At 32.3% G+C, this 15,589-nt stretch overlaps 1 protein-coding gene across 3 annotated transcripts in view; it reads left to right on the top strand.

The window, feature by feature from the left end:
- The window catches only part of alpha-Cat (catenin alpha), a 68,339-nt gene that overhangs the window by 41,766 nt on the left and 10,984 nt on the right, over window positions 1-15,589 (top strand). For all 3 annotated transcript variants that reach the window (XM_035350282.2, XM_035350281.2, XM_085814053.1), the window contains 7 exons: window positions 5,853-6,004; window positions 6,095-6,164; window positions 9,994-10,052; window positions 10,251-10,432; window positions 11,027-11,132; window positions 12,827-12,961; window positions 15,458-15,550. In XM_035350282.2, the coding sequence (XP_035206173.1) occupies window positions 5,853-6,004; window positions 6,095-6,164; window positions 9,994-10,052; window positions 10,251-10,432; window positions 11,027-11,132; window positions 12,827-12,961; window positions 15,458-15,550 (797 nt within the window). The remainder of the gene's footprint in view (window positions 1-5,852; window positions 6,005-6,094; window positions 6,165-9,993; window positions 10,053-10,250; window positions 10,433-11,026; window positions 11,133-12,826; window positions 12,962-15,457; window positions 15,551-15,589) is intronic.

The following is a 15,589-nucleotide window of genomic DNA, read 5'->3' as shown; positions in this document are numbered from 1 at the left end:
ATATAGTAGACTTCCAATATCTGCAAATGCCTGTTATCTGCATTCAGTTTTCAGTGTAAAACAAAATTTCAATTTTCAGAGAATTTTATATGGCAAAGTTAAAGGCAGTTTTTTTAATGTGTGTCTGAAAACAAACTTAAAACATTTACAACATATTTGATTTGAAGAAACAAATTTATCTCTCTGAAATTATTTAGCATTTTCTGCCCCCACATTCACCAGACTGTTTTTAATGTCAATCATGAATCTTAGCAAATTTTTCACTTTAAATGAGTTTTTATCTTAAAATACAAAATCTACAATCTCTTAATATTAAATTTATGTGATTAGTTTTAGAATTAAATGACATGTTTCAAGAATTTGTGCACAAGTTTTAGGTCATTGTGTTCAAACGTAGATGCCCTTTGCAGCTGGTTTGTTTACACTCCAAACAACAATGGCAGATAGGAATATAGTAGTTAGTGAGACTGGCTGCCATATTGTTGGGCACAATGAACCTTAGAACTGTCATTGGTATACTTTTGTATAGAAATAAAGCTGGAACTATACAACTAATGGTGGAATTCTGGAGTCTTCTGCACATACCTGTACCAAGGCTTATACATTCTGAAAAAAAGGCCTTTGTGAATTTTTTTTATGTTAAAAATAGAAAATATGCTTTTAAAAAAAGGTCATGGCCAGCTCAAAGAACAGAAAAACTGTTTTTTAATAAATCCAAAATTTCAGTTTTAGCACTTTTTGCAATATTATATTTCTAGTTGCATAATGTAGAGCATAACGCCAGAATTCATGTTGGAATTAAATTTACAGAAATCTTTACTGTTGGGAATTTTGCAAACAGCATACATATTAATTTTTACTTCCTTGTATGAAGTAAAAAGGAAGTATTGTAATCGCGAAAAGTTTCAGGCAGCATATTTCAACGAAAATATCCATTTTGACCTCTATTGAATGAAATTTAACAATTTTTTTGTGTGATATCTGTATGTAAGGACAGAATAAAAGACTCTTTTTCTCCCAAAAAATTATAAAACTGCTTTAAAATGAATTCTGAAGAGAATTTTTCGTTATGTCTGTACGAACGTATGTATATACATACATGCGTATCTCGCATAACTAAAAAACGAGTAGCCTCAGAACGTTGAAATTTTGTATATAGAACTGCTATAACATCTAGATGTGCACCTCATATTTTGGTTGCAATCGGCCGCACCAAACGTACATATATATATATATTCACTCTGTTACCCGGCTCATTGATCTCAGTTTCTTTACTCTTATATGTTTGTAAATTGTATATTTTTTGCTTTAAAAATGATTGAATTATGTTGTTCTTATCTTCCGGTTAAGGTTTTTATGCCTTTAGTAAATCTGTATGCAATATTTTTAGAATTATCAACAATTTTAAAGTTCTTTAAGTGCCGCTAAGCCTAATAATGTTTTTGATGGCGGCCATTGCTTGTTTACATTTGAAACAGCAGAGTAGTGGATTTGTTGCCAATCTAGAGAAACGTATCTTTGCAACAACAAAGATAACACCTTCATTTATTATTGCGAATTAAATCATGCTTAATCTTTTCTGGAATTTTTTCGAGGAAATAAGTGTTTAAGATTTACTTCATAATTTTTAATACAGATATTTTGAGTTTTTATATATTTTTGCCTTGTCACGAAGTGAGAACTGAATTAATTGAATGAGAAATACTCCATCGTCTGTGAAAAACCATTTCTTTTTTGTTTTGTTTTCTTAATTTCTTTCATACATCATTCTAGCTTTATTATAGTATTTGAATAGAACATGTGGCAACGATTAGATAATTCTTTAAATGATATAAATTTTATGCATTCTGAGTTATAATATGAACTAAATATAATACTGTTAAGTGAATCTAGCGCCAGAGTGTCGCTATGGTAAACAAATACTAGAGTGAATTTTAAAGAATGCATTTCTTCTATTATGGTTTATGCGCTGTCGGCGAAGTAGATTTAATTCAATCCAATAAGTTTAAATTAAATGCAAGAAAAAATGCGTATAATTTAATATTCCGTACAAGGAAGTCATGCGGTGTACACATCAGATTTTTTTCTATTGTTTAAGAGGGTAAAAATTACTTTTTACTTCCACAAAGGAATCCATATCTGTCTAATATGCTTAATAACATTTTCTTTGTATGTAAGTAAGTATACTTTAAAATATAATTGTTATATAAAAATATAACATATTGTTATGTGTTTTTTTTTTTTTTTTTTTCTGACACCAGTTGTTACGTTATTTTCTTCCTTCACGTTCGTACGGGGTTCATGTGGATTTGGAGTGAATAACAACGACACTCGAAACACACTTTAGCCGGTTTTAACCATTTGACTGCTACACGGCGCAAAAGCACTGCATTCATTAGTCTCGAAAACCGTGACTGTGCTGCGAGTTTCAGTGTGTCTTTGTTGCTCCGTGGGTGTGAACGTACGTAGTCTGACTTTACGTGTACTTTGTAATATGAGTGCATTCTAAGATAACTAATTGCATCACGGTTTTCGAGACAAATGAATGCAGCATTTTTGCTCCGCTTAGCAGTCAAATGGTTAATCAGGACAGCTTCAAAATCTCGTTTACAGTCGTCGAACCGTTATAAACACAATGACACAATTAGCGACACAGCTTTCAGGTTATCAAGCTATCACGGTGGAGACAGCTTCACTGCAATGCACTAGTGTACAGCTCTCGACTCTTCTTGCTTGTTCTCGAAAATCTACATACTGTCGAGACTCTCCATGCTACAACTCATGATGCACTCAACAACACACAAAGCACAGCTCCTGACTCTTCTCGGTTCAGTCATTCCCGGAGCTCAACATGTTCTCTTGACAATGCACTAACCGCGATATACAAAGAGATTCTTTCGATGCACTCAACAACCCACTTGGCACTCGCTGCCCGGCTGTCAGCTCGATTGACTCCGCATGGACTGACTAACTCTCCATGAACCAGCAGGTTTATGTAGTTTTCGGCTTGTGTTCGAGAACATTCTAGGCTAAACCGGTAAGAATTCATTCCAGAAGGTTCTCCATCCGTCCATGGCATATCGCCAATTTTGTCGCCAAATGTGGCAACTCTAAACTTGCTTTGTGGGGAAGCTATCTCACCACGCCTGGACATTTTGTAACACTGCTTCCTCCCAAGGACTGCACGTCCCGGGTAGTACAACCCTTGGTCAGAAGCATATTTCAATACAAACAAAAGGTAATAACACAAAAAAATTACATAACTAAAGAAACAATATTTACACTATGTACAAGTTATATATGTAAATTAAACACATAACAATTTCAAATAATACAAATTATTAAAGTTCTGAATGAATTTCAGTTTGTCTTTTCATTTATACCTGTGCCAAATACTTTTCTACTGGAATTCTCAGATGTATGCTGGTTTTGCATATCACAGTCGGGAGATTCAGTTCTTTCAGACTACAGGAAAATCTAAAGCCACTCTGTTTACCACTGTGTAGTTCATTCACAGCATGCGTACAGTTTACCTCAGTAATTTTAGCAGATGCTACATGCTTATTTACCTCTGTTTCCTGAAAGCCAGTTTCAATGTTTGTACCAGGGTCATGAATAAAATCCGATCCTTTACAAGCAGAAGTATCCAGGTTTAGAAGCAAGTCCTCAAATCCTTGTCCACTATGAGACACACACCCAGTTTGTGAAGTGGGTGAATTTTCTTCCAATACTGGAGTGCACTGCTTAAGCTGCACTTCAGCATCTCCCATCTCTGCATCATATGCATTGTCAGATGGTTCAACACTTACTGCCTGTGACTTCGTAACTTCACTATCAGTTTTAACAAACTTAACAGTCGCATTTTCACTTTTATCCACTTCAGACACTTGTGAATCAAAAGCTTCTTTCCCATCTTTTATTTCTTCATGTTTTCGTTGTTTTCCTTTAATCCCATTAGATTTTTCACACATCATTTCTTGATCTTTTTCAGGCAGTTCATTAGCTACTTCCTTTGATTCTTCAGATGCCACTTCTCTCATTTCCACATCGTCTTTTATGGCTCCAGTTTCTTCTGTAAGCTCCCCTTTCATCTGTCGGAGTTGCTCTCTCACCTTTCCTTGGCCGACATTTATTTCTTCTCATTGGGTTTTCTTCTCTTCCAGTCTGGCTTTCATCTCCTTCTGTCTGGCTTTGATCTCAGGTGTCATCTCTTTATATCCAGCTTTTATCTCATCATATCCGGCTTTTAACTTTTTCAGTTCAGCTTTCACCTCTTCCTGTCTGTTTTCTCTGCCATGGCTTTTCTCCGAAGGCGGGTCACGGGCATTCACTCGCAAATCGCATTTCTGTTACCAGTTGTAACGTTTTTTTTTTTTTTTTCTGACACCAGTTACGTTATTTTCTTCCTTCACGTTTGTATGGGGTTCATATGGATTTGGAGTGAATAATGATGACACTTGATGAAGTATCGAAACACACTTTATTGGCTGGTATTAATCAGGATAGCTCCAAAATCTCGTTTACAGTCATCGAACTGTTATAAACACACTGACACGATCAGCGACACAGCTTTCAGGTTATCAAGCTATCACGGTGGAGACAGCTTCACTGCAAAGTACCAGAGTACAGCTCCTGACTCTGCTTGGTCGTTCTGGAGACTCTCCACTCTACTACTCGCAATGCAGTCGACGACACACAGAGCACAGCTCCTGGCTCTTCTTGGTTCAGTCGTTCCCGGAGCTCAAAACTTTCTCTCGACATTGCACTAACCGGGATATATGAAGAGTCTCTTTCAATGCACTCAACGACCCGCTCGCCACTCGCTGCCCAGCTGTCAACTCGATCGACTCCACATGGACTAACTATCTTGCACTCACTCTCCGCCGCGTACCAGTAGGGTTTATGTAGTTTTTGGCTTGTGTGTGAGAACATTCTGAGCTAAACCATTAAGATTTCGTTACAGAAGGTTCTGCATCCGTCCATGGAAAATCACCAATTTTGTCGCCAATTGGACTATTTCTCGCCATATGTGGCAACCCTGCATTCCCTTGCCATTTTATGGCAACTCTAAACCTGCTTTGTGGGGAAGCTATCTCACCGCACCTGGACCTTTCAGTAAATCAGATGAAATAATTCGTAACGTTGATTGATTAGCCTCGAATTTTCTTGCAACCTAATGCTTATTTTAGGTTGTATTTTTTATGTTGCTATTTATATGTATGTTTGTTTTAATTTTTTCTTTCTTTTAATTTAAATTAAGCGGTAAAAACTTACTTTGAGATGATTTTTTATGTTATATTACTTTGAAATCAGAAATGAAGTTTGGTATGATTTTCTGCTGATATGGATTTGAGCAAAACAGTTTTTAGAAATCAGAAACTTTGTGTTCCATAATGAAGTTGCTATCATTAATATTTTCTGTTTTACATCTGTATTTTTTTATGCCTTGTTGTTTTTGACTAGGATGATATCTTTTAAGTTTAAACATCTGAAATATAATTAAGACACAATAACACGCCGAACAAATACTAATTCAGAAGTCAAACAACAAACATCAGCATTATATTTTCAAATTTTCACAGGACTAGTTTCGATGGTTTTACCGAACCACCATCCTCAGCTGCAAAAGCACAATGAGCGTTGCTCTTTTGCAGCTGAGGATGGTTCTGAATTAGTATCTGAAAATATCTTAAACTGGCATCTGCAAGGTGGAATAAAAAAGATTTGATTGCAGCATTCATCATTTAAATATTATCTATTGCTTAGTAATTATTTCTTGCACTCGAAAATTTTTGTGTGCTGAAGTATTACTTATTTCACCCTATGAGTGACCATCATTTCCTTTGCCATAGTTATGCCCAATTTCGCATCAAGAGTCGAAATAGCTGTTGAAGCTCTTAGTTCCAGTCCACCAAAAGAAGTAGATGAAAATGAATTTATTGATGCTTCTCGTCTTGTGTACGATGGTGTTAGAGACATCAGAAGAGCTGTACTTATGAACAGGGTAATTTGATTACAGTTGTTAATGTGTGAGTGCTTTAGTATAATTTTATATTTTATCACCTAATTACATTTAAAAACTTCTCTTTTTTAGTCTGCAGAAGAACTGGATTCAGAAACAGAAATCGAATTTGAAGCAAACACTTCTGAAACAAAAAGCAAATGTGAGTTGTTTCCATAAGTATATAACTTTGAGAATGCTTTCTAGAGCAAGATTTTTGTATTTTTAAAATTTCATTAATATGTCAGTGCTGCGACATCTAAACCAAGTAGCAGAATTTATTTAATTTTGATTAAGTTAAATACTTAATTCATCCTTATTTAAATATTGCAAATTTGTTACCAGTTATTACTTCAATAGCAATTTTAGTAATCTGTTTTTATTTTTAATGGTTATATGAGAAAAAGGATATTTTAATAAGATTTATATATGAAAGCAAAATTATCAAAAAAAAAAAAAAAAAAAAAAACACAGATAGGCTTTTATTTTTTATTTTATTTATTTATTTGTTAGAACTTAGTAAACTTTGTTGATTAGTCTAATTATATTTATCCTTTATGATCAGTATGCATTGATTGGTTCAGATTTTATTATTAAGTATGGTAAATAAAATCTCTCGTAACCGGCAGTATCAAAATAACAGCATTTTTTAAGATCCTAAATTTAAATCCAAAATTTATACCTATAAAATTTTTAAAAAAATAAAATAAAATAATGTGCTAACAATCTGAAGACATAAATATGGAAAATATTTGTGTATGTTTCTGCTGCCCACATAGCAAGTTTTAAGTAATAAGTTACACGGTATATAGAAGATGAATACTGATCCCTTTGAAGGTAGTGTCATGATTTTCAAAAACAATGCACATTGAAAGACACCATATTTACTATGAAACAATATAAAGAATATTACTTTGCACTGTCACTGGCTAAATGATGGATTATTATCATGTTCATAAATGATGAGTAAAGTGACCAAAAAAGATTCTGTTGATACACTGCTAGCCACCCGCATTGCAACACCAAGAAAGACGAGATATCACAACAAAATTTATTTAGTAGATAACATGTTGACCAAGTATCAAATGATTAAATTCATAGTCTTCTGTGAAGTGTAGTTCCTTCTAGAATCAGTAGCCAGAGTAGCCGCCCATTGTTGGAGATCACCGCTGCCACACGTCTCGGCATTGATTCAAAGAGACTTTGGATGTGTACTTAAGGTACAGCAGACCAAGCGCTGTTCAGCATCCTCTCTCAACGGTGTCTCCAGACTCGAATCCGACCATCTTGGTGTTGCATACAGAAGCGTGACTCTTCAGTAAAGACAATTTCATTCCTTTCTGCCGTCATATCCTTCTTTCATCGCACCATTGGCGGCGGAGACATCTGTGGTTCTGCGTCAAGGGTAGACGAAACAATGGACGTCTTGCGGACAGACCACTCGGCTGTAAACGCTATCGAATGGTACACGCAGGCATTGGGGGCTGTGTTACAGACTGAAGTGCTGTGCTATGGTTCTTGATGTGACTGAGCGATCAGTCACTGCCATGCGCACAATGTTTCTGTCATCACGTGAAGTGCTGCACTGAGGTAGATGCGATCGAACACGTCAGTGCATCGTACCCTCCTGCATCCAACGGTCACATGTCCGCATTACAGTTGTTTGGTTTAGTCCAACACGACTACCGATTTCCCTGAAAGATAATCCACACTCTCGAAAGGCCACTATCCTTCCTCTGTTAAACTCGGATACTTGATCAAACGATGATCGCTGTTTACTAGGAGGCATAATTGATCGTTTTTTTTTTTTGAAAAAACCACAAGAAAAACACAATTGCCGAACTTGAAATCGGCGAAAACTCCAAGCCTTAAATAGCGCTTTGAAGTGGCACCAAAGGCAAGTGTGATGTGTGTCTGCACTGAAATTCTAATCATTTGCATATCTCACCTCAGCTAATGGATGTTGTAAATTTCATGTTATTTGCATGCTTCCTTCAGGGTGTTGCATTTACGGTGACCAGCAGTGTATTAAAACAGATCCAGTGCATGTTACTGACATCTTGTTGTGAAGAGAATGTGCAGGTGTAAATGGATGATGTAAACAATTCTATTCAAGTCAGATTTTTTAAGATGATATTGAAATATTCATATGTGCATTGAGAGGGGAAAAAGATGGTGAAGATGATATACAGAGTTAGGAAAGTTACGTAGATGGAAGATGACAAAAGATTGCAGGTTTTCATAGGATTTCTGATGAAAGTGTTCATCTGTGTCAGTAAATGATATTACAAAACTTTATTATGTGTATTTTAAAACTATGTTGACAATTTTGTAAACAGATAAACATAACGTCACTAAGAAACTCTTAATTTTTATGTGGTTTTATGTATGGTAATGTTAAAATGTTGTTTAATTTTGGTTTCCCCAAACTTATAATTATGTACACTGTGCCAAAAAAAAGGGGGGACAGTTCTATGTCTCTCGTTCTACTGGGCCAATTGATGAAATTCAAATTGTGTTTTCCATGTCTCGAAAGCGGGACTTGGAATATATATTAGATTTATATATAGCATTATTCTAACATTGGTATTTTGACACAAATTTGCACTTTTTCTGAAATGACATGCCAGTTTTTTTTTTTTTTTTTTTTTTTTTCTCATATTTCGATTCTAAGACTCAAATCATGCCAAACTGCCAAGTTTTGTAAAAATTGCATGAGTAGTTTTTAAAAAATAAGCTCTCAAAATTTTAGCTCCTCAATGTTAATTTAATTTGATATGTATTTATTAATATTTCTTTTTTTTATTAAACTTACTTGATACCTTCTTCCAGAATTTAAAATTCCAAATAAAATTTGCCTATTTTTTATGATTTATTTTTAAAATTTGTATTTTGAAGTAATTTTTATAAATTTTTTGAAAAAAAATTGGATTATAACCTATAAAATATTTAACATCACCTTAAAATAGATGTATTTCTAAAATTCTATTTTTATCTGCAAAAAATTACTTTTTTTTTTATTAAAAATTTCCTAAGATATATGTGAATTTACATTTTGGCGTATTTAATAACAAGCAATAATAACAACAATGTGGTTTACGCACTTCGCTAAAATTATTTGAAAGAATGAATAATGGACCTTTTCTCCTCTTGTGCATCAATGAAAAAAAGGAAAGTAAGTAGGTTTCTGTAAATTAAGAATTCTGCCTAGTGAATTATTCTTGACGCAAACTGAAATAATTGCACCAATATAAATCTTTAAATTTCTCACCACAAATTACAAAATTTAATATCTAGGCCTAATTTGAGTCATAGAATCGAAGTACAAAAAAATATGTGTTATTTTGCTGTATATAAATGTAAATATATGTCCCAAGTTATGCTTTCGAGACATGAAAAACTCAATTTGAATTTCTTCACTTGGCCCAGTAGAATGGGAGATATAGAACTACCCCCTTTAATTCATGATCTGGAAATCTGGGTGCATAATTCTGTAATTTTTACATTAAGACCTAACAAACATATTTTTTAAATGCCTTCTTCCTTTTTTTAAAGAACTTGGAATCTTGTTATTGAAGTAAATAATATACTGTTGTGACCTGAATATATTGTTTTTCCTTTCTGGAATGGAGAAATATTTATTCACAAGCACATGTAGCAAGACTTTATTCTAATACTTTAGAATAAAATTTGCAAATCATTTCTTCATCTAATGCTTTCAACAGAGAATGCAACTTTTTAACTGCTTATCCATGTCTTAACACCATAGTGTGGAATAAATGAATTATTATTAAATGAAGCTTCTGAACTTATGAAGTGCACTAATTTGCATTATACTTTTTAATTAGTGAGCAAATTCACATGAAGTAATAATTATAATTAGTGTTCAATCTGAAATATATGAACTTAAAATATTTTCTCCTCCTATATCTTTTTGATGTTGACAAATTTAAGTAAAAAATAATGTAATTATTTTTCTCTATTTTATGCAGCTAGTGCACATACTGATTTTGATGAATATCCTGAAATTAGTGGCATAAATAACACCAGAGTAAGTATATGTCATAAATTCTATATGAATTATAAATTGGTATTTTAATGTCAGTATTATTTTAGAATTTGTATTGAATGAAAGTGTCACTGTATTTAAAATTGGAAGCTTTTATTAAAATTTGAATGCACAGAAATGAGATGCAATCATTCAATTATTTATTTTTGATGTCAAATCAATTTCATTACCAAATTTCAGGACGCTTATCGATACATTTCTGAAGAAGACAAACAGAAAATTGCTGCTCAAGTAGAGAACTTCCGCACCGAAAAAAGTAAATTTGACAGAGAAGTTGCAAAATGGGATGACACTGGAAATGATGTCATCGTATTAGCCAAGCAGATGTGCATGATTATGATGGAAATGACAGATTTTACAAGGTATGAATTCTTTTTGGGGGAATTAACTTACTTAAATGTGAATATTAAAATTTTTTTCTAAGCTTAATCTATGTTGGGGATGCAAAATTATAAAGTACAGCCACTAATATTTAGCAGAATTGCACACCAAGATTTATTCATGCTCAAGGTATAATTCATGTCCATACTTACCAGTACTTTTTTCTTAATACCATAACATTTTGGAGTCCATTGGTGCTTTTGCTAAGAAAAAAGAGGTAATCGAGAACAACTAATTTTCAAATCCTCATTTACTCAGTGCACTGATGTTAAATAATTTTGCTGGAAAATAAATTGTTTTATTAATTCTAATGATAAAATTAGCAAGTTGCCTTTTGTTACTAAAATATTTGTTTATGAGAATACATTTAAATAATAATTTGAGCTTAATTTATGCAAATTGTTTCAAGTAATTAAAAGTGTCTTATCATGATTTGTTTCCTATTCTAGTATGAGTGTATTTAGTTTTGTAGTTTTTTAAAATGTAAATTGGAGAATAAATGTTTTAGAAGAAGTTGTTCTCCATTACATAGGTATTCTATATCGATTTTTAAAACTCTTATTATTATTCCACAGAGGAAAAGGTCCTTTGAAAACTACAATGGATGTAATAAATGCTGCTAAGAAGATATCCGAATATGGTACAAAATTAGACAAATTAGCTCGTCAAATTGCTGATCAGGTAATTTTGTATACATTTTATTTATTTGTCTTTTTTTTTTTTCTAAATGTTTTAAGCATATGTAAAATAAGGAATGTTTGAAATAAAATCCAGCATTAATTTATTATGTAGAATAAGTTTGTACGCATTCCAACTGCAGCTTAATAATTTAAACGTCTCTTATATTTCAATATTTTTGCTTTATTGTATTTTTCTCTTTCTCTGTATATAAGTTTCATGGTTTGGTTTTGCACTTGATTTATTTATGCTATCTGAATTTAAATGATATTGTAGATTAGTTCGAAAATTAAATCTTTTATATGTTTGCACATTTTTTTAATTGTTTTAACTTTAAATTTGCTTTTTTACGTATATACATGTTTGTTAAATTTAATAATTAAATTTGTATTTAAATTCAATTTATTCTTTTGAAACTATATATATATATATATATATATATGTACACACACACACATAAAACAAGGAATATATATGTACACACACACACATAAAACAAGGAATAGGTAAGGCAAAATTTTAACTATAATTTGTAATAGGCCATTAAATCTCCTATTTAATTTATTTCCACTTTCCCTTAGTTCTTTCTAAACTGTCATATCAAAATTAATCCCTGCCATATGGTTCTTATATAATGCTTATGATGCATATACTTATGTAATTCTTCAGTCAATAATAACATTAAAATTTCAAAATAACCTTTATTAATCAATAGAAACAAAGGAGAATCATAGTTTTAGTATTCCTAACCTTGCATCATTACATAACCTCTGCATTTCATATCTTGGTTGCTGATTGTATGCTGCTTCATTTTTATTACTATATATAATTTCTTTAATATGGGAAAAACAAAGTGTTACGATGCTTCAGAATATCCCATGAACAAGAAATAGAACGTGCTAAATCAGCTACATTGTATTTATTTGATTGAATATCTTTATTCACTGTCTTTTACATCGGTGGTCTCAAACTCAGATTACATCTCAGCCAAATGCTCTGAAAGCAGCTGACGGACTATAACATTTTATACAAAACAAAAATTAATAAGTAAAATAAGTTTTAAATTTCACTAACTGAATAGTTATCAAAACATACATAAACAATAACAACACAAAGGGGAAAATTCTACTTTATGTCTGAAGTTTAAAGGTTGGTACTTGCAAGTAATTTCTGTTAGTTATTCTTGTCTTTCAGAGGTATTGACAGTTAAATGTTAATTTTTAGACTTGACATTTATTTCAGATAATTCTAGCATATGGAGTTAATCTCTAAATAATTTACATTTAAATTTAACCAGAATTTTCAGATTACAGAAGCACCACCAGGTATCAGCTGGCAAACTAAATATACTGACCATACCAGTGTGGAAAATTCTATACAACAGTACTCTAATCACATGGCCTGATGTACAAGCATATAATGACAGTGACAAAGCACTACCCTATTCATTCTCTCTTTTTTCCCTTCAATAGCTGTCTTGCATGTAAGCTCATAAGGCCATATCCTTATGCCTCTAAAACTATTATCACCATATTTATAATAAATATATAATTAAAATTTATTCGTGGGCTGCATAAAATTGCTTTGGAACTACTGAGACTACTGTTCTGCATCATCAAACATCAGATTTCTTTATTGCTTCCATATATAAATTAATATTATTATGTATTTATTTACTGAAGCATCCTATCATTTAGTGTCCTGAATCCAGTACTAAAAAAGATCTATTAGCTTACCTTCAAAGGATAGCTCTGTATTGTCATCAGTTGAATATAACTAGTAAAGTGAAAGCCGATGTGCAAAACATCTCCGGCAGCCTTATTGTATCTGGTGTAAGTATAATTATTTCAATTAATAAATTTTCATTTTACTTGTGAATATCCTTAAACATTTAGATTTTGCATTGCCAGCTTTGAATTTTCTGAATGATGCAGAATTTTTCACAGTAAGAGTTAGAAGATTTTGCAAACAACATTCCCTGATTATTGAGACTTGCACAAATGTTTTTACTTTTTGTGCATGCTGTCAGTTGCAGATTATTAACTAACAAAACATTCCTAGTGGTCCAATTAACATGCTATACATCTGTATTTTTTCCCCCCATGCAGTTATAAGAAAAATTAGAGGATACTCTACAAAGGTCTCGTTCATTGCGATTCTGCCTTCAAATGAATAATATTTTGGTGATCTATGCATGATTTATAAGTGAAATAGAGAAATTTGTTCTTAAAAGTTCATTGTTAGCCCCAAGGAGCATTAGCCTAGAAGGGCTATTAGTCTCGAAACAGCATTTTGCATTGAATCACTCTTATCATTATTAATTTAAATATTATTGCTCTGTATTAAATTTAAAGAAATTAAAAAATGAATAGAGTGCATGAATGTGTGTATATATTTCACATTATGAAAAAATGGCAGTGCCTAGAGCCATCAGATTTTGAATAACATAATCCTTCCCCGAAACATGGGCACCTCTTAATTCATTATCTTTTTAACATATAAAAGTTTGTAGCTTTTGCATTCAAATGATAAGCTTGATGCAATAATATTCACTGTATGATGTTTAACAGGGTGAGGAGAAAGGAAGTAAATAAAAAGCTAAAAATGAGTATGAAAGAACTTCAGCGATTTAATTGAATAACATGGTATTAGCTGTGTGATAAAATTTTTCATTATTGACATTTTCTGTAACCATACTGACTTAAATTTGTACAGGAGTGTATTTAAATTATTAAAAGTCACAGTAGCTTCTTGCTCACCGTAGCCTGATCCCATTATATTCATTTTCATTAAAATAGTATTATATATTGTATAGTAGAGGTAACCAACTTAGGGCTGTGGACCTTATTTGATTCATGAGGTTCTTTAGTATACATTGTCTGCGCATTTTTATATACACTGTTCTAAATTTTGTTGAACAGGTAATTTATGTTATATTTTAATTTGTAGGAAGTTTTCCTGTGTAGGTAAAAATTCAGCACTGATTTTTAAAATCAGAACCTCAAGAAAAATACATCATTAGGAGTAGATCTAGTTGGAAAATTCTACCAATTCTGGTGCACATTTATTAGATTATATGGAAAAGTTATGGCTGTCATAGAAAGGTATCAGAAATATTCTTATTTTATGTAAAATGAAAAGTTGATCATCACAAAATGTAAACAATTAAGATGGCTTACAAACAAAGGAATCTGCCCTGTGACTTGGTTTCACTGATGAAGGCTTGTTCCTCAGAAGTGCCATTAAGAAACTGGAAAATGTATTGTGTATAAACTGTAGCACTGTATTCTGTAATCAAAAAGGCAAAATTTGCCTATCAGTAACTTCTGACAGATCTCTCCAGCTGCATATTGCCTTGATATATACAGGAACTGGGTATGAGTGTGCCACTTGTCAAAGAGTTTTAACTTGCAGTTGTTAATTACTTTGTGACTGCTAATGGTATGAACTGCTAGTATTTTGATGGCTAGTGGGAGTAACTTTTAAAGAATTAGCTAGATGAAATTCCACCAAACATACATCATTTTATACTAGTGAATCCATGCTTTGGCTGAGAACTAAGTTGTTTAGCCATCTCGATTTAAGTTCATATAGTCTTTGTAATGAAACAGAAGCATCAATTTTCGTTGTTTGTGTAATGATGGAGCTCAACCATGCATCTACCTTGTAGGAGAGACTGATATCAGTTGACAGATGTCCAATGGTTGAAGCTGTTCACCATGCCTGTAAACTACAGGTAGAAGATAAGTTTTATTTATATACTTGAAAGGCCAGTATAAGCTTATGCACAGTTATATATTCATCAACTCTGATCAACTGCAAGAAGACATTCTGAATGGTTATATTACGTTTTCATATTTTATTTGAGCTGTATATGTATCATCATATTCCTGCATTTAATAGAATTTTATTTTTTATGCTTTATTTGGTATTATTTAATTGAATTGTATCATCTTTGCTCTATGCCATTTCAGCGTATGAAAATTTTTGCAGGAGCATTTCACATTCACAAATGATAGAAATTTGTATTTTTAAATTTTGAATGAATAATTTGTCATAAGACCTGCTATGCCAACACTTAACTTGAATTTGCCTTTCATATTCACCTGTTGTTAAAGGTGTCGTGTGATAAATCTAATGTACAAATATTTCGCTAAAATTTCGTTTGTCCAACTTTGAACAGTATGAGAAATAAGTTGCTTGATTTTATCCATGCAAAGAATGTGTTTATCATATAAATGTAGTTTAATTGTGTATACTATTTTTTAATCTCAAATGCAAAATATGTATCTTTGTGCACATAATATTTTTTTCCTTTGACTTTCCAGCTGGATAGTGCAACGTCACTAATTCAGGCAGCAAAGAATTTAATGAATGCTGTTGTCCTTACAGTTAAAGCCTCCTACGTGGCATCTACTAAGGTAATTTATATAGCTATCATAAAATGATGTAGTATGTTT

The sequence above is a fragment of the Stegodyphus dumicola genome, chromosome 3, assembly GCF_044657685.1.
Source record: "Stegodyphus dumicola isolate Sdum_Otavi_A_Nest chromosome 3, ASM4465768v1".
In the NCBI taxonomy this organism is placed as follows: domain Eukaryota; kingdom Metazoa; phylum Arthropoda; class Arachnida; order Araneae; family Eresidae; genus Stegodyphus; species Stegodyphus dumicola.
Note: the sequence above shows the minus strand (reverse complement) of the source record. Positions and strands in the feature narration are given on the sequence as shown.